This window comes from Guillardia theta (genome assembly GCF_000315625.1).
Source record: "Guillardia theta CCMP2712 unplaced genomic scaffold GUITHscaffold_120, whole genome shotgun sequence".
Classification (NCBI taxonomy): domain Eukaryota; class Cryptophyceae; order Pyrenomonadales; family Geminigeraceae; genus Guillardia; species Guillardia theta.
Genome location: NW_005434554.1, coordinates 145,962 through 172,149, shown reverse-complemented (window position 1 = coordinate 172,149; position 26,188 = coordinate 145,962). Strand labels below are relative to the sequence as shown.

The following is a 26,188-nucleotide window of genomic DNA, read 5'->3' as shown; positions in this document are numbered from 1 at the left end:
ATGGTCGACGGCCATGTGGTTGGGAACGAAGTCAAGGAACAACCTCAGGCCTACAGCCATGTCATTACTCATTCCCCATCCACAACAACTTCTGTCCTCCCCCATTGCCCCATCGTCAGCATCCCTTCCTCCTCCCCTCACCTGCTATCCTCTCCTCTCCTCTCCTCCCCTCGCTTCTTCTCTCCTCCTCTCTCCTCTCCTCTCCTCCCCTCCCCTCCCCTCCCCTCCCTTATCCTTTCCTCCCCTCTCCTCTCCGGAGGCTCCTCCATCTGACCTCGCTCGTGCAATCTACTGCGCAGCTTTGCCAGCGCCAAGTTCCCGCCGAACTCGTTGTTCACAGAGTAATCGACGATGGCGTATGGAGAGCTGGCTGCTCCAGCAGCTGCCGTGGCTGCTCCTTCGCCTCCTCCGCTTCCTTTCATTGACTTCTGCAGGCTGAACTTGCTCGGCTGCCAGACTCCCATCAAGCAGAGAGCGTCGAAACCAGCTTCAGCATAGCTGCCTCACCCATTAGATCGCCCTCGCCCTCGCCCTCTCCTCTCCTCTCCTCTCCTCTCCTCCCCTCCCCTCCCCTCCCCCCTTCTCCTCCCACTTCTCTCCAACCCCTTCTCCATGAAACGCCTCATACACGCTGCTCTCCACTCTCGCCCTTGCTCTCCTCCCGCGCCCTTGCTCTCCTCCCCTCTCTCACTCGTCAAGGTCCTCGTCTGCCATCTCGTTGATAGTCGCCTGGTTGCCCAGCCGCAGCTTCAGTTCCGACACCATGATCCTGTCCTCCACGTCACTGCTGGCCGCGAGGAAGCACATCTGTCGTCACCGAGCATCGAGCGAGTACACCGCCGGGTTCTTGACCAGCGGGAGGAGAGCAGAGGAAGAGACGTACGAAGAATGGGCGAGAAGGCAGAGGAAGGCAACGGACGCTCCGAGCATCCTGCTTATCCTCTTACCCTTTTCGTTCATGAGGTCAGATCTTCATGCACAAGCTGAACCCCCGCCTGTACAAGGAAGTCATTGAAACCACCACAATGCACATGAGCCATGGTTTGAAGTTAAAAACTCGGCTCAACAAAGATGTACACACTCGTCTTCCCCTCACAGGGAGTTTGCAAGGTAGTCAGGTCGTGGTTTCTTGCTCTCGGCTTCCTGTTACCCAAACTCCACACTTCCATTCATCTCTTGCTAGAACAATCCAAGACTGTTCGTATTTCTGTTCTACTCATTCAATATGGTCGCATCGTCAACATAACCCTCGAATGCAAGTGGGCTTACCTCCCCTCCTCCTCCTCCTCCTCCTTGAACATCTCGTTCTCCTTCTCCTTCTGCTCCTGATCCTACTTCCCTTTGTCTGCGGTGATAATCTTCGTCCTCGTTGTCTTTCATACTCTGGGCTATTCTTCTTCCTCCTCTTCCTCTGCTTGCTCTTCGTTCTCTGCTTCCTCTGGAGGTCCCGTAGGAGGCTGCATAGCAGAGAAGGTGAGCGATGTAGTAAATGGATTTTATTATCTTTTAGATGCGTTCTGATACTGTTTGCATTCAAAATTTTGTATATTTTGTATACAGAAAATAAAATAAAATTTTGGTACATATAACGATATCGGGATACTAATAAAGGTATAAAATACTTATTAAAAACAAATTAATTACCAGTTACAAATTTAAAACTCCAGCCGGATTTTGGCGCACAGGAAGCTGTAAAAGCAAACATGGGCTCCCTACGAGTGCACCGCGCGGCTAGCTCTGCCATGGGGAGCACGAGAACGACTAGAAGGATCGAGCATGCCACTTGTCCATGTCTTCTATCATCAGAAGAGTTCCGTCATGGCAGGGATGGAGGATGGACGCTCTCACAACTTGAGGATCCTCTCGAGCAACGCAGAAACTCGCTTCACGCATCTGAGGCTAATACACTCTTAAACGCTGAAAGAAGTTTCATGATTGTGTCAGCTCCGATCATAACACACCTCTTTCAAGTTGAATCCGAAAGATTTCTGACCCTCTCGTCACCCACCTACCTCTAATTGCTACATTTTTTCCTCACCTCAAAACACCTCGCCCCTTGCTCAATTAACTTTTTCATGACCTCATGAATTGATCCCCTTACTCCTCCTCCCACCATGTCCCTCTTACCATCATCTTCCAAGTGCTTCTATCCACATGATAGGATTTTGCTCAGCTCCTGACGGGGGGGCACCAAGGTTCCTGTCTGTCTTGGTGCTGTACCCTTTGTTCCAGACGCAGCGGTATCGATGAACAGATCGACTTTATTAAGTAGAGGCGGTGCAGGGCGAATTTGAGCATGCGCAGGCTGCATGGCCCCTCCTATGTCTGGCTCGCCTTCTCTTGGTTGCTTGCCTGCCCGTCCTTCTTTTCCTCAACAGGCTTCTTGTCACTGTTGCCGTCAAGAACCTGGACCACGTAGTTGTGGTTGGTGTAGATGCAGGTGTCGCTCGCAATCTTCATCGACCTCCTCGCTACCTCCTCGGCATCGAGCGACTCTATGTCGATCAACGCCATTGCTGCACACTGTGCATAGATTCCACCGCTGCCAATGCCAATGACCCCGTTCATCGGTTCGAGGATGTCTCCGTTACCTGCGTCATAACAGCTGTATCAGTACGAAAGCATGACCCAAAAATCAAACAATAGATCATGATAATGATCAGGAGGAGGAGGAGGAGGAGGAGGAGAGGGAGGAGGGGGAGGAGGGGAAAAGGAGGAGCGGGGAAGATTATTCAAAAATCGACGCACCCGATATCGTAAGCGAGAGATCTTTGTCAGCGACGACCATGACGGCATTCAGAGTTCGACGCAAACTCTTGTCGCTCCTCCATTCCTTGGCAAGTTCGACACACGCACGCATGAGCTCTGGATACTGGTCCAGCTTGCTTTCAAGCCTGTCAAACAGAGCCAAAGCATCCACAGCAGCACCAGCAAACCCAGTCAAAATCTTCCCGTTCTGCAGTGTCCGAACCTTCTTTGCATTGTCCTTGACAACGTAGGAACCCTGAGTGACTTGACCGTCCCCGATCACTACAACCTTGCCTCCTTTTCGCACGCATAGGATGGTTGTAGCATACATGGTCTCAGGCGTGCCGGGATGCGAGGCATATGACCGATTCTCAAGAGCAGAGGCAAAAGGGAGGAAGCGATTGAATGAGAGAGGAAATGCATGGACACCGTACATGTTTCTAAGCCCCTGGAAGCCTCCGACTGTACCAGAGGTACGCAGAGATCCTCCGAAAGCAAGGTTGGTCGCAGCACAGCAGGACAAACGAGGAAAGGACGCAAGGGATGTGAACGACCTCGAGGAAAGAGGGAGAGTGCGAGAAGGAAGGTTCCCCGACTTGAGCTTCAAGAATCTGAAGCTACCTTGACCGGCATCACTCATTGCGCTGCTGTTTCCTCGCAACGCCGCCGTCCTCATCATTTTCAGCGATCCTGCCATCGCGGACATCTTGCAGAATAACCCACCCCACCATGCAAGATCCACTATCACTTGACCCATAACAGTCATACACCCTACCCATATATTTAGATGAAAATTTCAGATAACAATACGGGTATAAGCTATACCCCACCCCCCAAATTTCATCTCAACTGTTTGGGACCCCTGCGATTCTCCCCATCACCCCTACCGCAACAAGCAATTCCACTACCCCATGTCTGAATCAGAACGGCAAATCTACCCGTACTTTTATGGTCATCTGGGGGGGTGAAGACAAATCCTGTGTAAAAGTGACCTACCGTACCTTATAAGACCTCCCTATGACCCCTTAGGACACAAACACTGATGACTAGCCCGGGCCCGGGATCTCTTCGGTCGAGTATGGGCCGGACTCCGGAACTTGAAACCGTAACACTGCCACCCAGGCTGGTTGACTGTGAGTGCCATGCCATGATGTCCCTGGCAGGAGATATGGCGGAAGGATTGCGCGAAATCACGGTTGAACTCACTCGTAAGGCTTGGAACTCGGAACCGTGAGTAGTCACTGAGTCAGTTTAGAGCGGCAACTTTCTTAATTCATTGAATCATTGAACAACTTTACTTTTAAACATTCTTTTTGATACGCGCAGTGCTTCATTCTTGCACACTGTGACAACTTCGTTTGTTAGAGCGCTCCCGCCATTTTTCGCGTCATGGTGGTGCTGTTGACAGTGAATCCGCGCGCCAGGTGAGGCGCCGAGTCTATGGCCGGGCACTGAGGCCGCCGCACTATCCGAAACTTATAAACTTATGAACCGAAACGCCGCCGAGCAACTAGGCCCCACTGGACCGTGAGACAGGCAGAAGAGCGGCACCGTACAACTCGCTGCCTGAGTCGTGTCAGTGTACTCAGGGGAGTGACGGTCAACGCGGCGGTCCGGGCCGCGCGGCGGCGGGTCCTAATCCGACAAACTTGAAAGTTGCTCGTCTGCCTTCGCCGATACAGAGTCGAAAACTGCCGAAGTGCCCTGATTCGATGGCGACCACTGCATCCGAGTCGAACTCCCGGACTCCCGGATAACTCCCGTACGCCGCAAGGGAGCCTGAGCGGCCGAAAAACTTGTGAAGGCATACTGAAGTCCCTTTGCTGCTGGCAAGGCAACTTCTCAAGTCCCATTTCCTGCAGGAATGGACATCCATTAAAAGCTGGTCCGGTATCCAACCCCACTGACTGGCTCTGTCCCACGTCATGAAACATCTTCGTTATGGTCCTTATTACTGCTCCCACCAGAGGGATTTCTTGGTCTTCATCAGACCTGCGGAGCAAAGTTGAAGATCAGATTCGGCAATGGCAGTCTTCATGTGAATGTGCGATCACCATTGATAGCTTGATACCAATCAGTCAAATCGCAAGAGGTAATCCAACGATCGATAGTGGGCCCCAGCTCCATATGCTGCCAAGTCTCCCAGTCAGACAATGACTCAAGTCTCAGCCCCTTCCTCATCCCCCCTCGTCCCCCCCGGCCCATCTCCCCGACCCCCTCACCCACACCCAGGCCTCACCTTGCCGAGCTCCGTCAGGGCCCACACCATGATGTCGACGGGTCCTGGTTCTACACCGCAGTGATACGTCCCCCTGAACTCTGAACGAAACTTCTTCCCGTAGAAGTCCAACGACTGCAAATCTGGACGGGCCGCGCTGTCGCAGCAGTCATCAGCCCGCCCGCCCTCACCCTCTTGGACTTACTGGATGCGGTTGGGAGCACGGCCCACGTACATGCGGATACATGGGTGAAAACAACACGCAAAGCACCAATTGCCCGCGAAGGACAGGCGGACGAACTTCTTCCTCACGGCCAGAGAGCCGAAGAACTCCGACTGGAACGCCAGCAGCATCCCGTACGTGATGTCATGGATCTGCTTCGATTCTACATCCGACAGTATTCGTCCAAAGACGATTGCACAGAGCTCTTTGTAGATGATGTAGGAGTCGTTGATCTGGGCAGGATGTCAGGCTCAGTCGGCTCGCAATTAGTGTCAGGCACCTGCATGCCGTTGACGACCAGGATGGGGATCTTTTGGTAGGTAGACCACTTGAGCTCTTTCTTGCTCATCATGTTGACGAGGACGCTCTCGTAACTGATGTCACCGTACGAGAGGAGCGCTCTGACCATGACGCAGGGGGGGCTTGCTTGGATCTCGTATAACTTGACCTAGGGCGATCATGCAAGTCAGGAGGAGAGAGGAAGATGAGGAAAGCGAGGGAAGGAGAGGAGTTACATTGGTGATCTGATCCTTGCGGGTTATGGGGAGGGGCTGGGGGAGATCCTGGCCTTCCTTGTTGGGTTGCCATTGGATATCAGTGATTTGTTCCGTCATTTGGACCTGAAGTATACTTCCCTATAAGACTCGGTTGCGTACCAATGATGAATGTATCCAAGAAATAGCTTGTACAGGGTGTGTAAAGCGAAACGAGGGCGTTTTGGAAACAAGAAGTCGCAGGATCAACAGTTCAGAAGACAGAAACCGAAGGACGAGAGGAGATTACAATGTGAGGGAGCAGAGCGCAGGAGAGATGAGGAGAAGGATAGGCGGAGAGAGGTCGAGAGACAGGAGGAGGTGGGGGAACGGGGAGCAGTTGAGAGTAGGGAAGGGACCGGAAGAGTCTCTAGTGGACCAACAATGAATCCACGTATTTTACGCAGGGGTGGTACCATCCCAAACACTTCTTCAGGGAAAAGATGGGGTACTTTGAGTGAATAATGGGGGTGATGTGAAATGGGGTAGGTTTACTTGGTGGGTATACGGGGGTACGGTCATGGTCTTGATAAAGCGGTACCCTTTTTTAAAAGGATTGCTATAATGTCATATTTACAATATAATTTTATTTTAGTGAGAGATCTACCAGGATACTACAAAATTTTATACTGGACAATACAACACATACTCGATGGGATCGTAACGGGGCTTCATTTGTACCATTACATGCAATAATTATTTGACTATCTTTTCTACCTGTGTCTGGGACGTCCCTCGCTTTATCAAGTTTCGATGGTACTATTTTACATATAGTAGTTTTAATAATGCCTTTATGGTACATGCCTCTACAACTCTTTTTTTTAGTAGTAAAAAGGATATCCCTGCCGCTGACTTTTTTATTATTGATTTGTTTCTACGGTTTCAATGCGCCGTTATAGATAACGGTATTGAACGGTCGGGTCTTTGCAGGATGGGCAAGGGAAACACCTGGAGGGGGAGCAGGCATGGGAGGAGGCAGGGAAGAGGCAGGGAAGAGGCAGGGAGGAGGCAGGGAGGAGGCAGGGAGGACAACTGTGGTTTTGGTTTTCCAAGGAGAGGTGAAGTAGGGAGAGGAGGGTGGGATAGCAGTGAGGATGGTTGGGTGGAAGGTTTGTTGAATGCTGGAAACAGCCTTCAGGCGATTGTGAATGGAGTGAGAGCGAGTGTCCCTCGCTGAGGCTATTTCTTTTCGTTCAGTTCTGGAGCTGGATGATCAATTCCTGTTTACGCAAGCGCTTCTCGTCACACGTCGTGAGGTGGCATGTGCTGAATCTGCGGTGCTAGCCCGATCACTGTTGCGCTAGGCAAAGCAACCCCTCCTTCGAGCCTCCAACGGGCCATGGCCAAGAGCAGGATGCTGCATATAAGCTTGCTTCCTGGATCGACAGGTGCAGCTCGCAGAGGATCGTAGCTCTGACAGGCGCGGGAGTGAGCACGGAGAGTGGGATACCTGACTACCGGTGAGGAGGAGGGATGGCCACCTGGTAGACAACTTGACTGATCCATGCTGCAGATCCCCCAATGGTTCGTACAGCAAGGGCCACAAGCCCATCATGCACAACAGGTTCATGACGTCCGTCAACAGTAGGAGAAGGTGTATGCATGCCTCTGCCTTGAACTGGCCGCCTATCTCATAAGGAGCAGGTACTGGGCAAGGTCTTTCTTCGGTTGGCAGCCTCTTGCTCGTGCTCGACCGTGAGTGCCCCTTGAGACGGTGCGAGGAGACTGAGGAAGAGCTGTAGGAACCTGGGGCATGTCGCCCTGCAGAGACTTGAGGGCATGAAGGTGTTCGACCACATCGTCACCCAGAACGTTGATGGGCTACACCAGAAGGTTGGCCGTCAGCCATGACGATCCTCAGATGACAGAGCTTGCAGGCTGGGAGTGTCAAGGTCCTTGATCTGCATGGGAGGAACGACATCGTCCGATGCATGTCCTGTGGGAACCGAATGTGATCGCTCCCACCCCGCGGACCTGAGGTTTTGTCCTGACCCTCCGCAGGTCACGGCAAGAGTTCCATGATCATCATCTCGAGCCGGCAAACAGAGAATGGCTGTCCCATCACGATCACTACTTCACTGCCGAGATGCGAGCGGACGGTACACTCGACGTGAGCTATGTGATGGAGCTGATGTTGTCCAGGCGATGTTAACCTGACTAACTCAGACTTCGAGGATTTTCACGTGCCTGGTGGACAGCACGAAATTTTGTGCCGCTTCTGAACTTTTGCCCTGGTTCAGAGTGCAAAGAATGCGGAGGGATCATGAAACCTGACGTTGTTTTCTTCGGTTCTCGTTCGGGTCTTTCACTTGGCAGCATCTGACGGTTGTGAAGGCGATATCGTTCCCAAGGACAAGAAGGACCAGGCTAGTGAGCTAGTTCAAGGAGCTTCTGGTCTGCTTGTGATCGGCTCCTCTGTCTCGGTTGGAGAGGGCTGAGGGGGGATGAAGCCGAACGAGTGACAGCACTGAGCAGGTACTGTCGTCCTTCCGGTTGGTGCAAGAGGCTCACAGGCGCAAGATTCCCATCGCAGCCATCAACATAGGAGAGACAAGGATGGACAAACAACAAGTCAACCACCTCAAGGTCTGTCAGCCCTGCAGAGTCAGATGCTGTCCATGACCCTGCCTGCAGATCCACGAGCGATGTGGGCCTGTCTTGGAGAAGCTGGTCAAGCTTCTCCAGCGCTAGAGCATGTAAACCCCGACAAGCCTTCACAGCTGCAAGTTTTCCGATTTGACCAGCGACTGCTATGTCTATCAAATGCAAGAAGCTGAGCTCTTAATCTTGTATTTTTCCCGGTGAGGAGGTATGCGACGTTCAGTGTAATTTCATTGTCAAGCAAAAATACAGCACTCAAACTTTACATCGGCTCTAAGAAACAAGGGAGTACTTTGAATTCTCCTCCTTTCTGAAGGCCCTCTTACTATTTACAAGCTAGCAATCATTTTCTTTACAGCTCATTCCGCTCCCCCCTCCTGCCCGGTTCTGATTCCCTTCCAACCCCCTTCACATACGCGCGCGCACGCACCAACTCCAACGAGAGCAATACTCCAGCAGAAAGACGTTGACTTCTATTGGTCCCACCAGAGAGATTGCTTCCTCCCCATCACATCTGACGTGCCACCCTGTCTCAGTCTCCTCCCCCTCCTCTACACATTCAAGTACCCTCCATCGCGTTGGACCATGCTCTCAGACCGCACCCCGCGATCCACCGCTCGATGCTCGGCTCGAGGCCCATGTGCTGCCAAGCGTTCCCTCGTCAGTCCCCGACCCGCCCCTCTCCTCTCCTCCAGCCCCCGTGCCCCCCCAAGCCCCCCGACCCCCCTCACCCACACCCAGGCCTCACCTTGCCGAGCTCCGTCAGGGCCCACACCATGATGTCGACGGGCCCGGGCTGAGCTCCTCCGTGAAACGTCCCCTTGTTGATCTCCGCGCTAAACTTCTTCCCGTAGAAGTCCAACGACTGCAGGTCAGGATGGGCCGCGCTGTGGTAGCAGTCATCAGCCCTCGCCCTCACCCTCTTGGACTTACTGGATGCGGTTGGGAGCACGGCCCACGTACATGCGGATGAGAGGGTGGAAGAAGCACGTGAAGCAGCCGTTGCCCGCGAAGGACAGGCGGACGAACTTCTTCCTCACGGCCAGAGAGCTGAAGAACTCCGACTGGAACGCCAGCAGCATCCCGTACGTGATGTCATGGATCTGCTGGCACTCTAGGGCCGAGAGAGATCGCTCGAAGATGATGGCGGAGAGCTCTTTGTAGATGATGTAGGAGTCGTTAATCTGGGCAGGACGTCAGGCTGAGTCGGCTTGGTTTGTTGTGGCGGCAGGCACCTGCATGCCGTTAACGACCAGGGTCGGAATGTCCAGATGCCTTGTGCTCATCATGTTGACGAGGACGCTCTCGTACTTGAGTCCTCCATAGGCGAGGAGCGCTCTGACCATGACGCAGGGGGGGCTTGCTTGGATCTCATACATCCTGACCTGGGACGATTGTGTTATGCAAATCAGGAGAAAAGAGTTTGAACTCATAGTTCACCTGAGCGACTTCATCTTTTGGGATGAGAGGAAGGGGAGGGTAAGGATCTTCGAAGGGATGCATCGATATTGTTTGTTCGTTTCAAGGCAACAACGAAACTGGAGACGAAGAAGAGGGAGAGAGAGAGGGAGAGAGAGAGGGAGAGGAAGAGGAAGAAGGATAGGGAAGAAGGGGGTTGAGAATGAGTTGGAAAGTGGAGAAGGGTAGATGCGTAGGAAGGTGAAGGGATTTCGTATGGGAAGGGGTTAACGGCGGAGGACCGAAAGGAGTGGTAGAAAGGGGGTAGGGGTCATCAGGAGCTTTTTGCGTTCATGATTATTGTGGTACCATGCATGGTGGAGCAAGGCCATAGAGGGGGTGGGGGTACTTCTAGTCGGTGGTGGTAGGGGTGCAGGCTGGCAGGGTTCACTCAATTGTAATTTTCCAGAAACGTTGTAGTATCAGAGCGTTTCGTGAATGTGGATGAAATTTACGACACACGTTTGGTAACCGAAAGGACTCATCGCAGCTGATAAGTAACTTTTGAAAAAATCAAGTTTCGCCGGGAAAGAGCCGGCGGCGCTAAGGCGTCATCAGATATGCGAGTGTCGTTGGTTGTCATCGTGTACATGTCGCTTCACTGATCGCTTGCTGCTTCACTTGCCTCACACTCACTCACCTCAAGTAGCCGACAAGCCCTTGCTCCTCATCGAGTCCAGCAGCCTCCTGACTCGAGAGACCGCGAGGTCCAGCTGCGACTCGTGCACGGGCCCGTTGAAGTTGGCAATGTAAACCACCTGGCACAGCACGGCAGCGATTTTGTCCCCGTCCCCCTTGTGCAGCACTGCTCTGGGTGAGTCAATCGCCTCCATGAAGCGCACGGTCAGCTCGGCGGCCTGCACAGCAGCGTTGCGGATCCTCCGGATGCCCTTGACGGAGAAGAGGGAGAGGTTGAAGATGAGGAGCCGAGTCACGAGCTGCGTCCACCTCGGGCGATCGAGTTGGCTGCGGAAGAGCTTCCTCCAGTTGCGCAGGGCGTTGGACTGACCGGCGAGGTCGGTGCCGGAGAGAGTCTTGACGAAGTGCCGGGAGGAGTACTTCTGCGCCTCTGCCACTTCGCTCTTGCCGGGGTTGCTGCGGTGAAGTCAGGAGGAGGCGTGTGGGAGAGGAGCGTACAAGATGCCGTAGAGGAAGAGGGAGAAGCGCTGCCGGGGCATGAAGGACATCTTGTTCGCCAACCCGAGGGCCTTAGCGAGGTGCGGCTTGTCGTAGAGCTTCGAGATGAGTTCGCTATGAGTTATGAAGCCTCTTCTCCTCTCGTCCAGCTCTTCGAAGCACTTGCTCGCCATGTCCACAGGCAGGAGGGTCACTCGCGCCCTCCTCCTCTTGCGCTTGAAGCCCTTGGACAGGCCAAGAGCGTCTGCGTCAAACTGACGTCAGCGAGGGAGGAGGAGGAGGGGAGGCAGAGCACGTTTGTCTTGCGAAGAAAAGATGCGGATGAAGTCTTGAAACGAGATGCTCTTCCTGAAGTCCATCTCCTTGGAGCCGAACCTGAGCGTCACAGTGAGCAGCAGGCAGGAGGGAGCTATCGCAGTACATGGATTGAAAGATAGTGGCTGCCCTGTCCTCCTCCTTCATCACCTCACCCAGCTGCATCATCTCAACCATGTTGGGGTATCTCTCCAGACTCTCGATGAGCTGCCCGAAGGAGATGGAGTGCGCGGGCTTGTCCGAGCACATGTCAAACACTTTCATCGCGGTGGGCAGGGAGATTTTGGGGAGGCTCTGCTTCCACCGCGGCATCTTGTAAGGGCGAGAAACGCCGAGCTTGTCTGTCAGTCGTCAGCAACCCTCCAGCTGTCAGAGGCTCCGCTAACCTTTCGACACGTGCGCGAAGGCTACGAGGAAGTCCTCTAGCAGCAGCTCCCTCTCCTTCCAGCCGCTGCTGCTCCCGAAACTGAAGCATCGTCAGAGGTGGACTGGGCAAGAGGAGAGTTGGTACATGTGGAGTGAAACTCTCTCCGCAGCATCGCCTTGCTTCAGCCAGTCCGTGAGCCCCAGGGCGTCCGAGCACGTTCGGTTGCTCTTCACATACTGCATGAGATCTTCGAACTTGACGCTCCTGCCCAGGCCCCCCTGGATCTCCTGGAAGAGGTGGAGCGTGAGGGAGGCTGAGATCTTACTAGGCTTCATGGGAGGCCTGAAGGGGACAACGACCGAGAGCTTGTCTGACGCGCGACCCCCGTCAGCATCAGCAGCTTGAAGACATGTCAAGACCTCTGGAAGTTGCGCTGAATCTCTCGAGGAAGTGATCGAGCGAGATGGGGCGGCTGCCGCTGATCTCCTCCTCTCCAAACCTGCCAGGGCGTAAGAGGAGGGAGAGAGTAGGGGAGGGCTGGGAGCACAGGTATCGAGAGAGCCTTGCGGTGAAGGCTTGGAACGAGTCGAGGATGAATATCCCCAGCTTGACTGCATCATCCCCTGCTTGCAGTGCGTCGCACAAGGATGAGAAGGTGATGAAGCCTCGACTGTTGACGTCCAACACTTGAAACACTTCCAATGCTGTCTTGACAGGCGCGTACTGCTTCATGTGCCGTCTGAAGGCTGTCAAGGAAAGTCAGTCCAAGAGAAGAGCTCAACACGGTAGAGCAGAGCAGAAGAGAAGGAGTACCCTCGTCAGTGGTGGACTGCAGGGAAGCTTTGACGCCTCCCCCAGCTTCAACATCCTTGTTAGTGTTGCGATCAGCCATGAGGCTGGTGAGGGAGTGAATGCCGTGCTCCCAGAGCTCTGAGGGCGACCTCTCCCTCCTAATCGCCTCACGCCATGGGCGAGAGACGAGGAGGGAGGTCAGGTGAGTCCCTGGGGCCTGGTGGATTCTGTTCCTGATGCTCCACCGATCTCCTTCGATCCTCTTCACTTCCTGCTCCTCTTCCGTCTTACTTCTCTCCTCTGCGCAGATTGTCAGGGCCCAAGCTCAACCCGCGTTGATCACATGGGCAGATGAAGAGGAGGAGGAGGAAGTGGTGGTGTTGGAGGAGGAGGAAGAGGAGCAGCGGGAGGAGAGGGGGAGGAGAGGGGGAGGAGAGAGGGAGGTGAGACAGGAGAGGGAGGTAAGAGAGGAGGAGAAAGAGAAGAGGGGAAAAGAGCAGCAGCAGCAGCAGCAGCAGCAGCAGCAGCAGCAGCAGCAGCAGCAGCAGCAGCAGCAGCAGCAGCAGCAGCAGCAGCAGCAGCAGCAGCACCAAGAAAAGGAGGAGAAGGCAGGTGAACTCACCCTTGAAGATGCTGATGAAGTCGTTGGCGTCGATCTCCCTGCTCATCAGTTCCTTGGGGGAGTTGGGCAACTTTGACTCGATCCGCTTCAATCTGAGAGAGCAAGTCAGAGGGCCCGGGGCTACCGGCACAGGGCAGCTACATCATGCTCTGACTGCTCTCCGTGGCCACGTTGAGGATGTTGGCAAGGTCGGGGTTGTTCTTGACGGCCTTCAGCAGGTCGTCCACACGAATGACTTTCCTGTTCCCATGGTCGAGGAGGTTGAAGAGCAGCTTCAGCTCTCCCCTTGTCATGATCGTCTCGTTGAACTTCACCCGCTGCTGTCCGCTCCTCGACTGCGTCACCTTGGTGGGCTGGATGCCCTCGAAGATTCTCCGGTGGTAGATGCGAAATCTTTGCTCGAAGCGCCGGAGGCGAGCTATCAGGTTTGCGCTCTTGCTGTCCTGCTCCTCCACCTGCTGCTGGAGCTGCTTGTTCCCGCTGGTTCTGAAGGTTTCGACTTTGTTTGCAAGGATGACATGCTGGAGGTACTTGAAGCTGCTCTGACGCTTCTTGAGCACGAAGGGGTTTATGATCTCTTGCAGGAGCAGAGAAAGACATTGATGCGTCGACGGCTCCGACTGCGAGAACCTCGGGAGGAGGTTGAACTGGAAGGTAGTGCAGACCTTGCGATCGATAACATGGAACTCGACCCTTCTGCTGGGGATGTCGAACAGCAACAAGAGCTCCTCTGCTATCTGCTCGATCACTCTCGGCTGCTTCCTCTGCTGGAACAACTCGATCCCCATCCTCTCATCAAACGACATGATCACTCCGACCGACCTGTCCGAGTCTCCTCTCACTCCTGACCGCATCTGATCCACCAGCTTCAGCACGTGCTTCATCCTCTCCCGGCCCCCCACTCGATCGGACGGGAACAGCATGGCTGGCAGCTCCTTGAGCCTCTTGAAGAAGTGGATCGAGCTGCCTGTCGAGCAGTCCAGCAGGAAGTCAGCAAGACACACCCCAGCTGCTCGCTTTTGAAACCGCCAGGCAGTTAAGCAAGAGTCCTCCCCGTAGGTGAAGATACGACTCCCATCCATCGAGAAGCTGAGCTGAGAAACTGGCCCGGAGTGTACCTGCACTTGGAGGATGGGCCGTGGAAACGCGTGCTGGGAAGAGTCGAAGATCAGAACATGCCCGTTGCGATCGCCGCACCCCACGAGCTGAATTCCTTCCTCCTGGTCCTTCCAAGAGTCCGTAACCAGGATGTAGTTTTCCCGGGTGTTGTCCAGCAGCCGCAGCTGTTTGCGCTTGTCCTCGTTCTCAGCTTCCTTCTCCATCTGCCAGAAGGACTTGGCCACCTTGTTGTGCCACTGCACAAGGCAGACGTCCTCCCCCGTCAACCTCGAGACCGTTCCCACCACGGCTCTCGACTCCTCCTCCACCAGCTGGCGGGTGACCTGCATCCCCCGCGTCACTCGGAGGTGCTTGCTCACCAGCTTCTCGTCCAGCCACGTGTGCTCGTGCCCCGGTATCACGTGCCATCCCAAGGAGCAGCTTGCGCTGAGCCACTCAACATCGCGAGAGAGGAAGGGGGAGAGGCGGCGGCACTTGAAAGCGTCCCAGAACAAGAGCTCTCCTGCTTCTAACGAGACTGAGCGGAGCCACTCCCCGTCGACAGACCAGTCGAGCTCAGAGACCTGAGACGTGTGGCCTGACAGACGTCCAACGATCGAGGAGGAGGAGGCGAGCGAGGCATTTCCATCCTCCCCCTCCCCCTCCCCCTTCAACTTCTGTACATTGCAGATGAGAACCTCGCGCGAAACCGCTGCTGCCAGCATGTCGCCTGCCTTGTTGATCCTCACCCGGTGGATCTTCTCCTTTCCCAGCTGGATGGTGTAGGTGAGCTTCTGCTTGTCATTCAGCATGAACACCATTGCGCCATCCTCGCAGCCGCAGACGGTGAAGCTCTCGCACGTGTCGACGCTGCTCACGACTCGATCGAGCTTGTGCTTTCTCAGCTTGTAGTTGTCAACCCGCCAGAAGTTCACGTGGGAAGAGTTTCCAGCTGTCACCATCTCGTTGACGTCGACAGAGGCTCTGATCTGCGTCACGTCGGCAGCGAAGCCCTGATGGATCGTTCGCCAGCAGCCTATCAGCACAGCTGTCAGCAACGAGACGAGGAGGATGTGCGAGTACCGTCTTTGAGGTTCAGGTGGAACATTGACATGTCACGATACCCCAGCACAACCTCGGAAGAGGAAGTGAAGTTCAAGAACTGAGGTTGGAGAGTATCCGACGATGACTAGCAATATGAAGTCAGAGTATCACACAACATCAGACATATCAGGCACCAGGTTGTTCTTGAGATGATCTACCTTGAATTCTTCAACCAGGGCAACGCTCTTCTGTATTGCAAAGTTCTGCTCGCTGAGCAGCTTTTTCAACCTTGAAATTTCATTCTGATGGGTGAGGATTTTAACTTTGTCCTGTCATATTTCAGTCAGCGTCGCATCTTCAAGTCACGAGACGACCTGAAGTTTCTCCGCCCTCATTGTCTTGATCGTGTTTTCCAATGAAACACTCTCTGTATCAACTCCGAAGTGTCTGTTTGATACTTGGCGGCACAGAACCGTTGGACGTCAAGCATGAAGTTGAAGAAGTCAACGTAAGTCTCCGCCAGCTTCTTGTTCTTCTCAAGGATCGGGTACCACTCATGAGGACCGATGACGTGGCTCTGACTGAGAAGCTCGAACACGTCAAGAGATTGGATGGTCTTGATCCAGAGGTCGATGGTGGAGATGAGAATCAGACGCGACCGGATGCTCTGTGACAGCATCTTCAGCCGCGCGTACAGCTCGTCGATCTTGAATCTCCTTCCTCCCACCACGAAGCTGTCCGACAGCTTCCAGACTCGCATGGTCTCGTCAGCTCCTACCGTCACCACGAGGTCCCTGTCAGCTTTCACGTCAAGCTCCTTGTTCTGCCTCGCCCTCCTCCACGACACTCTCTCCCCTGTCCCCTTGTCGCCCGAGTCTTGCAAGTCCTTCCCGTCTCCTTCAGTCTTGAAGTAGCCGCTGCGGAACTCATAGTTTGACGCTACAGCCAGCAAGCAGCCCTCATGCGCCCTCTCCGACTGCACCAGCTCCTCCTTATGCCACAGCAGCAGCTCCCCTCCTGTCGTCCCGCTCGCCCACCACTCGCTCGCAACCGCCTCCATCCACGTCTGTCCTGCCGTCAGGTACGCCAGCCCTGCCTCCTCCACCTGCCGCTCGTCAGTCAGAGAGTCCTCCCCACCTCCTTGACGCACGTTCCCCTCCAGCCCCGGGGAGGCAACTTGAAGCAGAGCCCAGGCATGATGTCCATCCGAGACTCGCGTCGACGTGAGGGACAAGGAGCACGAGGAGCTCGCGTCCTCGTCGCTCGGGTCGTGAACCTGCAGGAGCTTGTTGCCCCGGTGAAAGCACAACACGATCAGGTTGGTGTCAGGGATGTGACAAGCGACGATGGGGGGGCCGTGAGGGAGGGAAGTTCGTGCTAGGGGAGACTCAGGTTGAAGCTCCCAGTCAAAGATCAGCACGTCCCCTCCTCCTCCTTCCTCCGCGATCATCAGCAGCCTCCCATCCCTCGAGAACTCAAGGGAGGAGATGGGAGAGCTGAAGTATCCTGATAGACCTGCTGCCCGTCAGCGAGGTCAAAGGAAGCAATAGCTTCACCTAGCATCTCCGACGTCAGCACCCCGTCAACCCACTCCGCACCCTCCGCGTCCCACACGCAGACTTTAGCTACCGGTCCTGCATCCCCGCTAGCCACCAGCCGCTTGTTCGGGTGAACCGTCAGGGTAGTGACCAAGTTCACATGCCCGACAAACAGCCGCTGCCGCGTCTCCTCCTCCATCAAGTTCTCCACAACGCAGTAGATACCAAGAGGATAGAGCATCTCCCCGCTAGCCAGCACCGCCATCGCCCTCCTCCTCGTCGCCCGCGCCTGCCCGAGCACATGCTCTATCCTCACCTCGTACTCGCTGCGAACTCTGCGAGCCTCCTTGCTCGGGGCAGGTACGCTGCTCTGCACCCACCTCAGCTGACGTTGCAGACTGTCCTCCTCCCTCCTCTGCCATGCGATTTGACCCACCACCTTCGTGGACGCCCCGTACCACTCCCTGTACTCGTCCCTCATGGCCACCAGCTCATCGTCTGCATGCTCTACACGCGCTGTCGCTTCCACCGCCACCAGCCTCCATTGCACTGTGAGCTCGAAGGTGCGAGAGGCTGTGACGAAGATCTTTTTGTCGGCATGCGCAACAATGAAATCGACGGAGCACTGAATGGTCTGCTGTGAATCTTCTGCTACCTTGCCGCCTGTCCCTCCCGCGTCTCTTCTGAGAACATGTATGCCTCCACCATTTCTAGTGAGAACATGTATGTTTCCATACACGTTGCCAGCAATCACAGTCTCCTTGTCCGACAGGTAGGTGACAGAGCGGAGCGCTGAAGCCTCGTCCTCTTGCAGGAAGAGGTCCGAGCATTCCCAGCTCAAAGGACACGACAGGGAGTTCCATTCTATCTTCTTCCGTCCTTGTTCCTTCACCTCCTGCTCCTCTGCCATCTTCCCAGTCGTTCTTTCCAGCTCGACAGATCTCATGAGCTCTAGAGTTATGTTGGCATGCCCGCAGTCAGTCGAGCACTCCCTGGTGCAGACGCTCCCGTACAGCAGCAGCTGCAGCTCCCCTGCTCTCATGTCCTGGACCTCCATCCCGTTGACAGTCAGCAGCTCATCGCCGACTGAGATCTGAGCGTTCCCGTACTCGAGGTCGTCTGACCGCCTACCCCTGACGTCGAAGAGCTTGTCGACAGACGTCACGAGGTATGGGAGCGAGTCCGTTAGGCTAACAGCGATCGGAGACATGGAGGACCTGCCCCTTTCTCTCATTCTCTTCACCGTCGCTCGGAATTTCAATTTCTGGTTGAAGATTTCATTGCCGTTATGCGCGTTGTACATCCTCAGGTTGTTGTACATGTCTGTGCATCGGATGTTGGAGCCTTCAAGGTTCCAATCCATGTTGGTCACGGCCTGTCGCAACCCCAGGCAAACCACGGGATCAATCGTTTGCTGCACCAAGTCATCGAAGTCGTAGACACACACTCTCCCGCTCTGCATGCCCACAGCAAGTCTCGTTGCTGTTGGTGAGAACCGGATGGAAGTTGGCCTGTCTCGCCGGAGGAGCAACTTCGACATCAGGTTCTGCTCCAGCCCCAGTGCTGACTGAGTCGCTTCCACCAGCTTGAACCCGAAGATTACCCCGTCATCCGTAGCAACAGCAACGGAGCCCGTCGGGTGCAAGTCAACGCAGGTGATCTTGGTCTTCCTCCTCTGTCTCCTCTCTGCCTTGAAAGAACTCGCGTTGAGGTTAAGAGCGCACTTGGGTCGTCCCTTCCTCGTGTCAGTGACGATGATAACTCCGTCATGCCCCACCGTTGCCATCGTCTCTGTTTGAGGGTCCAACGCTAGCCCGCTCATCGCTTCACCATGGTGTCCAGCCACGTAGAACTCGACTGTCTTCCTGGCCACGTCCAGCACGAGGATGTGGTTGTTCCAAGTGCCGCAGTAGAGCTGGTTCACGTTCCAGGAGACCGAGCACACGCTCCCGATGCTGAGGTTCGCCCCCAACGAGTCGCTTGCCTCCTCCTCCCTCGTGGAGTCAAACCCGCTGATGCGAGGGAGGAAGAGCTCCTCCACCAGCATCTCCCCGTCCTTGAGCTTGCCGGGGTTGGCGATGCGGAAGAGAGGGTCGAAGTTCCACAGGCAGACCTTCTCGTCCTGACCTCCCGTGGTCACCTTCGCTCCCTCGCAGCTGATGCTCAGCACGGGCCCCACGTGCGCGTTTGAGATGATCCGATGGAGTCGCGATCCTCGCCACACGAAGATCAGCCCCGAGCTCGTTCCCGTCAGCATCAGGTCTCGCTCCACGAACCCGATCGACACGTGCGTCTCCTCCGACACCTCATGCCCGCTCCTCACGTTCTCCTGCTCCAGGGCCCCGGCCCTCACCGACCAGATGGCCAGGTGGTTCACCCCGCCCGTCACAAGCCTCGAGCTGTACCTGTCGTACTCGCACACCACAACCTTGAGCTGCGAGGCAGAGCACTTGGCGATGCACTCGCACTGGGACCAGGGTCGCCGATTGTGTCGGACATGGCAAGAGAACACCAGGAGGGTCTGCTGCTCGTCGTCCCCCAGCACTGCCAGGTGATCGCCCTGCACGTTGAAGGAGAGAGCTCGGACTCCCTTGGGCAGGTCGAGCCACAACACCGCATGCTTCTTCTTCTCCTCCGAGGGAGTTGTGCTCAATTCCGCCACAGTCTGCAAGGTATCCACGTCCCATATGAAGACTTTCCCCTCGCCGCTCTGACCAGACGCCATGGTGGAAGGGTCCTCTCGAGGATGACCTGAGAAAGAAGTGATGAGGTCGTCGTGCTGGGAGAAGCATTGTTGTTCAGCTCGATCAAACTCTTGGATCACAAACAAGTTGCCGCATGTGAAGAAAAAACGCTTCCTGGGAACACATTTCATGTTGCCTAACAATCCCTTGCCGGAGTAAGAGTAGGCGCGATCGAAAGTCGGCTGTAATGTTGAAGATTTCTTGTAGAAACCGTTCTCAACGTGATTGTTCTTCTTGGAAATCTCGTCCATCCAATCTTGATTCTGAAACATGCCAAAGTCCTCCAGCTTCTGCAGCTTCAAACTGAAGTTTTCCAACAGCCCGTCAGCAAATGAAGCTTTCGAGCGATCAAACAGGCTCGTCCTTGCCAGCAGGAGGTCGCGATATCGTTGATGAAGGTAGACTATCCTTTCCCTCTCGCCCTCCTCTCTTACCTGCTCCGTGTGTCCTGACTCTATCCTACAATACTCCAGCGAGCGCTTCATCGGCTTACATTCAGCGCACACGCCGATCCCCTGGGGGAGGTACTTGGATATGCTTTGAGAGACCCCTTCTCCTTCCTCTTCCTGCACCACCTGCATCTCCAGCGTCTCGCTCCTGAGCATCTCGTTGTTCCGCAGGCAGAACTCCTTGAGATGGTCCGCCTTCTCCAGCTGCAGCTTCGCCCTCTCGATGCTCTCTCGCATGCTGTCGCCATGGGAGCGGATCTTCTCGAGCTCAGACAGCATGTGCTCCATGCTCCTCATCGACTCGTCCAGCAGCTCGTGCTTTGCTCCCTCTAACTCGTCCAGACTCGTCCTCGTCTCCCACAAGCGTCTCTCAAGCTCTTTCCTCTTCCTCTCCCCCTCGCTGTTCACCCCGGTCACCTGCAACTCCACCTTCTCCTTCTCGGCATCCAGACCGCCTCCCCAAGATCGTCTCGCGAGGAGATTCGCTTCTATCAGCTTCCCGCGCGTCTTCGAGCTCACATGCTTGTTGGTGCTCCTTCGCATCTTGCCTCTTGTTCGCTTCCTTGTATCGCCGCCTCGATACGTGACGAGGCTCTCCTCCCTCCTCCGCACTGACGCACTTGTGTTTGCTTCCTCGATTCAGTCTTTCTCTCCCTCACCCTCTTGTCTCACAGTCTTGAGGGTCTCATGTCCACCTCGTCCTTTGCCTGCTCTCCATTCCAACGACACTCAATCTACGCACTGTCGTATGGCCTTGCCTGCATTCTCTTCTTCCTTTCCCGCTCTCACTCTTCTCTCGCTCTGTCTCTCTTGTCCATCTGTCGCTCCTCCTCCTCCTCCTCCTCCTCCTCTCCTCTCACCCTCCCCTTCTCTCAGTTGGAAAATCTGCATCGAAGGCCTATTTCCCAACCACCATTCATACTACCCCTCGTCGATCACCTACCCACCCTACTTTTAATAGTCTTTTCAAGGGTACTTCACCTCACTTTCCTACCACCCTACCCACTAGGAGTGTTCAGCAACCCCGACTGTAGCTACGGTTGCCCCAGACGATGATGCAGTTGATGATGCAAGAAGTGCGGGACGTGAAGTAGCAGTGCAGAGAGAGAGTGTGTGTGTGTGTGTGAGAGAGAGAGAGAGAGAGTGAGTGAGTGAGAGTGAGTGAGTGAGAGAGACAGAGACAGAGACAGAGACAGAGAGAGAGAGAGAGAGGAGGGAGGGTGGGTGGGTGGGAGGGAGGGAGGGAGAGAAAGGAGATGTTCAGTGTGAGGTTGTGACAGAGAAGAGAGAAGATGATACGATGGAGGAGAAAGCGGTGATGATGGAGGAGTGGAGAGTGAACGATAAGGAGTTTATTGTGCAGGAAAGAATCGATGTATGGTCATAGCGGAGAACGATCGAACAGATACTCTCTTCGACTCCATTGATATGTAGATGGCACCTGGTCGTACCATGGCATCTTTCATATTTACATGCTCCTGATCATTCAGGGAAGTTTGAATGGGTAGGACATGCGGAGTGATTGTTCAGACTTATGTATCTGCCAGCAACGGGAATAGCTGGATTGTGCTGCTGTTTTCCCTATCCCTCTCTTTCTCTCAAGCGTCATTCCTTCTTCATAGATCTCGTTGTCGTCATATTCGAAGTTATCACAGATGGCTTGTCGTTAAATGTAGCACATCGTTGAGAACGAGTGAATTCAGTGAAGTGTATTGCTATATGTGCAAACAAAAACTCCACCACTCACAAACTGTGGCAAAACCTGGAGACTGCCATCAAGGTTGAGATGAGCAGCTTCAAGAGATATAAACATGAACGCTAAGCCTAGGCTTCCGTGGAACGGGAAGGTTTGCAGAAGAACCTTGGACGCTCTTTGGGGAACGAGATGGGTTTAAAAGATTCCTGAAGCACAAGGTCATCACCAGCAAACAACCAGAGCGTGTCAGTCAGACCTGTTCCAGCTTATGAAAGGAGATGAGAATCCCCGTCGTGTTGTCGGTCTCGCTGCACTTCACCGCACGGGAGATGGCGAGCTTGAGCGCGTCCTTCAGGTCGTTGTTGTTCCGTTGCAGGTGCGCCCTAAGGCACGTGACCGCCTCCGCAGAGTCTCTGAAACCGAAACCCTGACTGTTCTCTTCCGACCAGAAGCCATCAGAGGCCAGCAGCAGCAGCTCGTGCTCGTCTGTTATGCTCGTCTGGAAGATCTCCGGCTCAGCGGAGAGTCCAGCCACCTTAGCCCTAGTCTGGAAGCAGAAGTCGCCGAACGCACGTGAGACCCCCAGTATGGAGTTGAGACGAGAGTGTTCCCAGCTTCCTCCGATACTCTCGACTCGCTCGCGCTCTTCGATGTTGTAATAAGTGTGGTCCTTGGTCAGGAGCTTCGACTTGCCCTGCTTATCCGACATCACCGCTCGGCAGTCCCCAACATGCGCGATCACGAGCTCGCGACCGCACAGGACGGCAGCGACAGCCGCCGCACCACTAGAATCCATGCAAGTCTTGGTGCCTTGGACCGATTGCTCTTCCCATTCCCTGGAATCTATCATCTCTTTGATCACGTTGTCCGTTAACTTGAATGCCTGCTTCAGCGCGGTGGCCAGGCATGTGCTGAACCTGCCTCGCAGCTTTCTGTTCAGGCACTTCCTCAACTCTTTCGCAAAATTCTTTGGCAGGTGATCTTGTACAAAATCTACCGTACCTTCGCCTCCATGCCCATCGAAAACAGCAAAAAACGACAAATCTGGCATAGTGATATCCAACAGCTCGGGGAATTTCGGATTGTTGTTCATGATCTGAACCTTGACTGAGCGGTCTTCTTGGTATCGAAGACCTCCGTCATGCGTATCTGCCTCACATCCAATCCATACATGTCTTGTATCTTGGGCAAGCACGTCGTCAAGCTGATAGCCTTCGTCTGCCCAATCGTCCTTATGGTCGAAGATGATGGTGGCAACTCTCAGTTCGTTGGACAGGACGCGAGATGCTACTCCCGATCTCCACTCAGAAGGCCTCCCGAAGTCGATGGGAACGAGCTTGCTGTTGTAAACGACTGGAACGTTCACCTTCACCGACGTGCCCTTCTTTCGGCACCTTTTCGCTGCCAGATACGCCTCTGCAAACCTGGCATAGCGAAACAGCAACTCGCACTGTTGCTGCTCATCGAAACTTTTCACTTGATCCCAACCGTTTCCTTCTCCTTCCTTCTCCCATAGCACCCGAGCGATGGTCACCTTCCTGTCTTTGCCCTGCAGGATTTGTTGCCCCCCTCCTGCAGCCCCCACAGCATTCTTCTTCTCCTTCTTCGAGCTATCGCCATCATGGCCCCCATGCTTCAAGTTTGTTGACCTGCATGCAGGCGGCTGTGTTCTACCTGGTCGCCTGCTCTTGTGTCGTGTCTCCTCCTCTCCTGCCTCCTCCTTCAGCCCCATTACCGCGCCATCCCACCTCCGCGCCGTCCGTTGCACCGTTACGACCCCTCCCCTCCTCCCCACTCTTTCCCCAAATTTCCCAGCCGAAATTTCCCCAGAAATTTCCCCAGATTTCGGGACCACATCCCCGCTCTATACCGTTACAAACCGTTTTATTGGCATTGACAGCTCGCCGAGAATAGAAACCGACATGGCGGGGAGGGCGGCGGGGAGAGTGAGGGGCGTAGGGGGGGCGATGCTGATGGCCTGCCTGCTCCTGATCGGGCTAGACACGCAAGGTGAGCCGCAGCCCATGGGGCAGCGTCACCTGCGGCAGTGCCATGACCCAGTGACTGACCACCGTCCTCCAGGGGTTTTCAAGCCGTCGAGAGAGGACCTGCTGCTCTCGCGCGTTATCCGGCTGCTGTCCTCGTCGAACTCATCGCATGCAGACCTCGTGGAGGCCATTCAGATGATGATCAAGGCCGCAGGGAACCCGGAAGCCTCTCAGATGGCGCAGGCAGCGCTGAAAAGGGCAATTTCCAACGTTGTATCCAGGAGCATACAAACTGCTGCTGAGCAGAATCAGCCGCTTTCCTGCGATGAGAGCGCTAGCGAGATGAACACATCGGGAATCAGTTCCATCTGTGCAGAAATGAAAGATTTGCAAAGCCAGCTTCATGAGGAGAAGCACAGGTTGATAGATTCACACAACAAGATGCATGAGGTGATGGAGATGAACGACAAGTTGGTGGCGAAGGAAGAGAGCATGGAGAGACTGTACAACGACAGTGAGGTTGAAGTAGCGAAACTTTGGCGTTCATTGCACCGCGCCAAGAAGAACGAGACTGCTCTGCAACATACGGTTTGACGTTGCCATGAACGAGGGTTTGTGCGGAGGTAACTATTCCTATAGGTGAGGGTAGTGGCTTCTATGTTGGGGAGGAGCGAGAAGATGACCAAGACACTTGAAGAGTACATAGCTGTCCTGATGCAAATCTCACAAAACCGAACCCTCGAGTTGAATTCAAAGAAAACTTTTATGGACGAGGAAAGAGGATATTTCAAGCAGATCTCCGACTCTTTGCACAACTTGATCAGCGAAATTCATCACTCGAAGGTGCTGACGATCAACTTGACGGAAAGTGTCTTGACTCTTCAAGCAGGCTGGAATCAACCAGACCAGCAGAGAACAGCATAATCAGTCGCGCTGGGGCTACAACGTGTTTCCTGGATGGCAATTCGTGCGGAAGGGGGGAGAGGAAAGATTCGCTCCTGTGGTGCTCACGGTGCTGAGTTGTTTGTCTTCTATTGTGCGTTCGATGATCTTGACGTGTAGGATGGATGGATGGCGATGAACGACCCTGAGGGTCGGGTGTTCTTCTCCAACATCAACACAAATGAAACCTCCTGGCTGCCCCCAGGCTTTCTGCCTTGCGACGACAGTTTCATGCCCATGCTCGTTGATAGAAGCTGCTGGATCTCTCGAGACGAAAAGGGGGAGTTGGCACCACCATCAACAGCAACAGCAACAGCAACAGCAACAACAGAAACAACACCTCCTTTATCGTCAACAGCATCGCAAAATGTATCGGTTGGTGAGGATGAGAGGATGTGGCGAGAGCTGCATAACGTTTCCGCGTACTTGCGGCGGCTAGCCGACGTTCTCGGTAAGAAGCAGCAGCAGCAGCAGCAGCGGAATTTGCAGAATGGGAATAGACCTCAAGCTGTAAAGCACGAGCAGGGGAAGCAGCAGCAGGATCAACAGATGGGTGTCGAAGGGACTATGAAGCAGCAGGGAGGAGTCAAAAGGCAGCAGGAGCAGCTGCAAGTTCCAAACTTCTGGAAGAAAGTGCTGGAGGAACAGAAGAAGAAGAGCGAGAGATGGAGCGGGCAAGCACAGACGAAGGGGCCGTGGAAGACAAGGGAAGGAGCCAAGGAGATGGTCGACTCCTTCTCCTTGCCGCTGCCAACCCCGAGGGCCTCTGAGAGCCAAACTGAAGGATTGCTCCCGGGGTATCCGAGCGGGGAACAGACGGCGATAGCGTATAGAGACCAGCCCATGATCCATCTCGCCCCTCTCCCCTCTGCTGAGATCATCCCTCCCACCTCCTCTGCTCTCCTTGTCCCCTCCCCTGCTCTCCTTGTCCCCTCCTCCAGCCTTGCAGCCCGCCGAGTGCTTGTGGAGCGTTGGGTCCCGACAGGGGAGGAGGCACCGCAGGAGCAGGAGCAGGAGCAGGAGCAGGAGGTCACGCTGGGAGATGGAAGGGGCAGGAATCCTCTTTTGCTAGCACAGCGCGCCGTTGAACATGCGACGCCGTACGGGGGGAGGAGGATGAGCACCATGATGGAATCGCCCCATCGAGAAAGGGAGGAGGAGGAGGAGGAGGAGGAGGAGGAGGAGGAGGAGGAGGAGGAGGAGGAGGAGGAGGAGGAGGAGGAGGAGTTTCGGATGATCGGTGATGGTTGACTACCATTACGCTAGCTGGAGGGCTAGGCTTGTAGCGGGCCCGGGCCTGGCGGCCGGAAGCCAGATCACCGGGGCTGCACTGAATGTAGTTTAGTTGGACGAGTTGAAACTTGATTCGGCGATTTGAGAGTGGGATGGATACGCTCGGGTTCGTTTGATTGGCGGCCTGCGCGCTTTCTTCGCTTGCGTGCTTCGGCTTTTCAGCAGTGCTGTAATCATCGACAAGGAAGAAGCCCCCAATCTTCATGTACAACAGAGCCGAAACAAAGGAGCAGCGAGCGCTGTTGTGCCTGTAGACTAGATACAAAAATTTACTTTCTACACTGCTTTCACAGGATAACAGTAAGAAAGGTTTTTAAAGTACCTTTTCTCAGCCGAAGCTACGCAACTGTTGATTTCCCCTCCTTCAGTCTCGTGCCTGCCC

General features: G+C 54.7%; 8 protein-coding genes across 8 annotated transcripts in view; 2 read left to right on the top strand and 6 right to left on the bottom strand.

Annotated features, from left to right (window-relative positions):
- The window catches only part of GUITHDRAFT_165891 (hypothetical protein), a gene marked incomplete at both ends in the record, with an annotated part of 2,839 nt that extends 1,909 nt beyond the window's left edge, over nucleotides 1-930 (bottom strand). The window contains 4 exons of the mRNA XM_005822724.1: nucleotides 1-50; nucleotides 275-498; nucleotides 692-807; nucleotides 838-930. Coding sequence (XP_005822781.1) covers nucleotides 1-50; nucleotides 275-498; nucleotides 692-807; nucleotides 838-930 — 483 coding nt within the window. The remainder of the gene's footprint in view (nucleotides 51-274; nucleotides 499-691; nucleotides 808-837) is intronic.
- A 1,389-nt stretch (nucleotides 931-2,319) lies between these two features.
- Nucleotides 2,320-3,079, bottom strand: GUITHDRAFT_79476 (hypothetical protein; the record flags this gene model as incomplete). Its single annotated transcript, XM_005822723.1, has 2 exons — nucleotides 2,320-2,591; nucleotides 2,749-3,079. The coding sequence occupies 2 exons, from the start codon at nucleotides 3,077-3,079 to the stop codon at nucleotides 2,320-2,322; spliced, it is 603 nt and encodes a 200-aa protein (XP_005822780.1).
- Nucleotides 3,080-5,179: 2,100 nt separating this feature from the next.
- Nucleotides 5,180-5,964, bottom strand: GUITHDRAFT_155394 (hypothetical protein). The gene has a single exon (XM_005822722.1). It carries the CDS (start codon nucleotides 5,596-5,598, stop codon nucleotides 5,353-5,355), a length of 246 nt encoding a protein of 81 aa, XP_005822779.1. The 5' UTR covers nucleotides 5,599-5,964; the 3' UTR covers nucleotides 5,180-5,352.
- Nucleotides 5,965-6,931: 967 nt separating this feature from the next.
- Nucleotides 6,932-8,413, top strand: GUITHDRAFT_118073 (hypothetical protein; the record flags this gene model as incomplete). The annotated part of the gene is made up of 12 exons (XM_005822721.1): nucleotides 6,932-6,978; nucleotides 7,027-7,182; nucleotides 7,236-7,316; nucleotides 7,367-7,417; nucleotides 7,465-7,555; nucleotides 7,600-7,673; nucleotides 7,724-7,821; nucleotides 7,865-7,912; nucleotides 7,963-8,010; nucleotides 8,057-8,145; nucleotides 8,198-8,308; nucleotides 8,357-8,413. The coding sequence occupies 12 exons, from the start codon at nucleotides 6,932-6,934 to the stop codon at nucleotides 8,411-8,413; spliced, it is 951 nt and encodes a 316-aa protein (XP_005822778.1).
- Nucleotides 8,414-8,882: 469 nt separating this feature from the next.
- GUITHDRAFT_146255 (hypothetical protein) lies at nucleotides 8,883-9,826 on the bottom strand (the record flags this gene model as incomplete). Its single annotated transcript, XM_005822720.1, has 5 exons — nucleotides 8,883-8,966; nucleotides 9,072-9,210; nucleotides 9,257-9,507; nucleotides 9,559-9,708; nucleotides 9,764-9,826. 5 exons carry the CDS (start codon nucleotides 9,824-9,826, stop codon nucleotides 8,883-8,885), a joined length of 687 nt encoding a protein of 228 aa, XP_005822777.1.
- A 596-nt stretch (nucleotides 9,827-10,422) lies between these two features.
- Nucleotides 10,423-20,430, bottom strand: GUITHDRAFT_118071 (hypothetical protein; the record flags this gene model as incomplete). The annotated part of the gene is made up of 17 exons (XM_005822719.1): nucleotides 10,423-10,876; nucleotides 10,919-11,162; nucleotides 11,214-11,293; nucleotides 11,340-11,574; nucleotides 11,620-11,699; nucleotides 11,745-11,970; nucleotides 12,020-12,099; nucleotides 12,148-12,346; nucleotides 12,414-12,692; nucleotides 13,015-13,106; nucleotides 13,156-15,148; nucleotides 15,196-15,301; nucleotides 15,351-15,478; nucleotides 15,531-15,583; nucleotides 15,630-16,261; nucleotides 16,307-16,671; nucleotides 16,713-20,430. The coding sequence occupies 17 exons, from the start codon at nucleotides 20,428-20,430 to the stop codon at nucleotides 10,423-10,425; spliced, it is 8,964 nt and encodes a 2,987-aa protein (XP_005822776.1).
- A 1,598-nt stretch (nucleotides 20,431-22,028) lies between these two features.
- Nucleotides 22,029-22,619, bottom strand: GUITHDRAFT_40342 (hypothetical protein; the record flags this gene model as incomplete). Its single annotated transcript, XM_005822718.1, has 2 exons — nucleotides 22,029-22,406; nucleotides 22,446-22,619. Coding segments are annotated over 2 exons (552 nt in total), but the record flags the coding sequence as incomplete, so codon positions are not given.
- An 886-nt stretch (nucleotides 22,620-23,505) lies between these two features.
- GUITHDRAFT_146252 (hypothetical protein) lies at nucleotides 23,506-25,764 on the top strand (the record flags this gene model as incomplete). The annotated part of the gene is made up of 4 exons (XM_005822717.1): nucleotides 23,506-24,159; nucleotides 24,211-24,414; nucleotides 24,461-24,583; nucleotides 24,634-25,764. The coding sequence occupies 4 exons, from the start codon at nucleotides 23,506-23,508 to the stop codon at nucleotides 25,762-25,764; spliced, it is 2,112 nt and encodes a 703-aa protein (XP_005822774.1).
- Nucleotides 25,765-26,188: the final 424 nt, after the last annotated feature.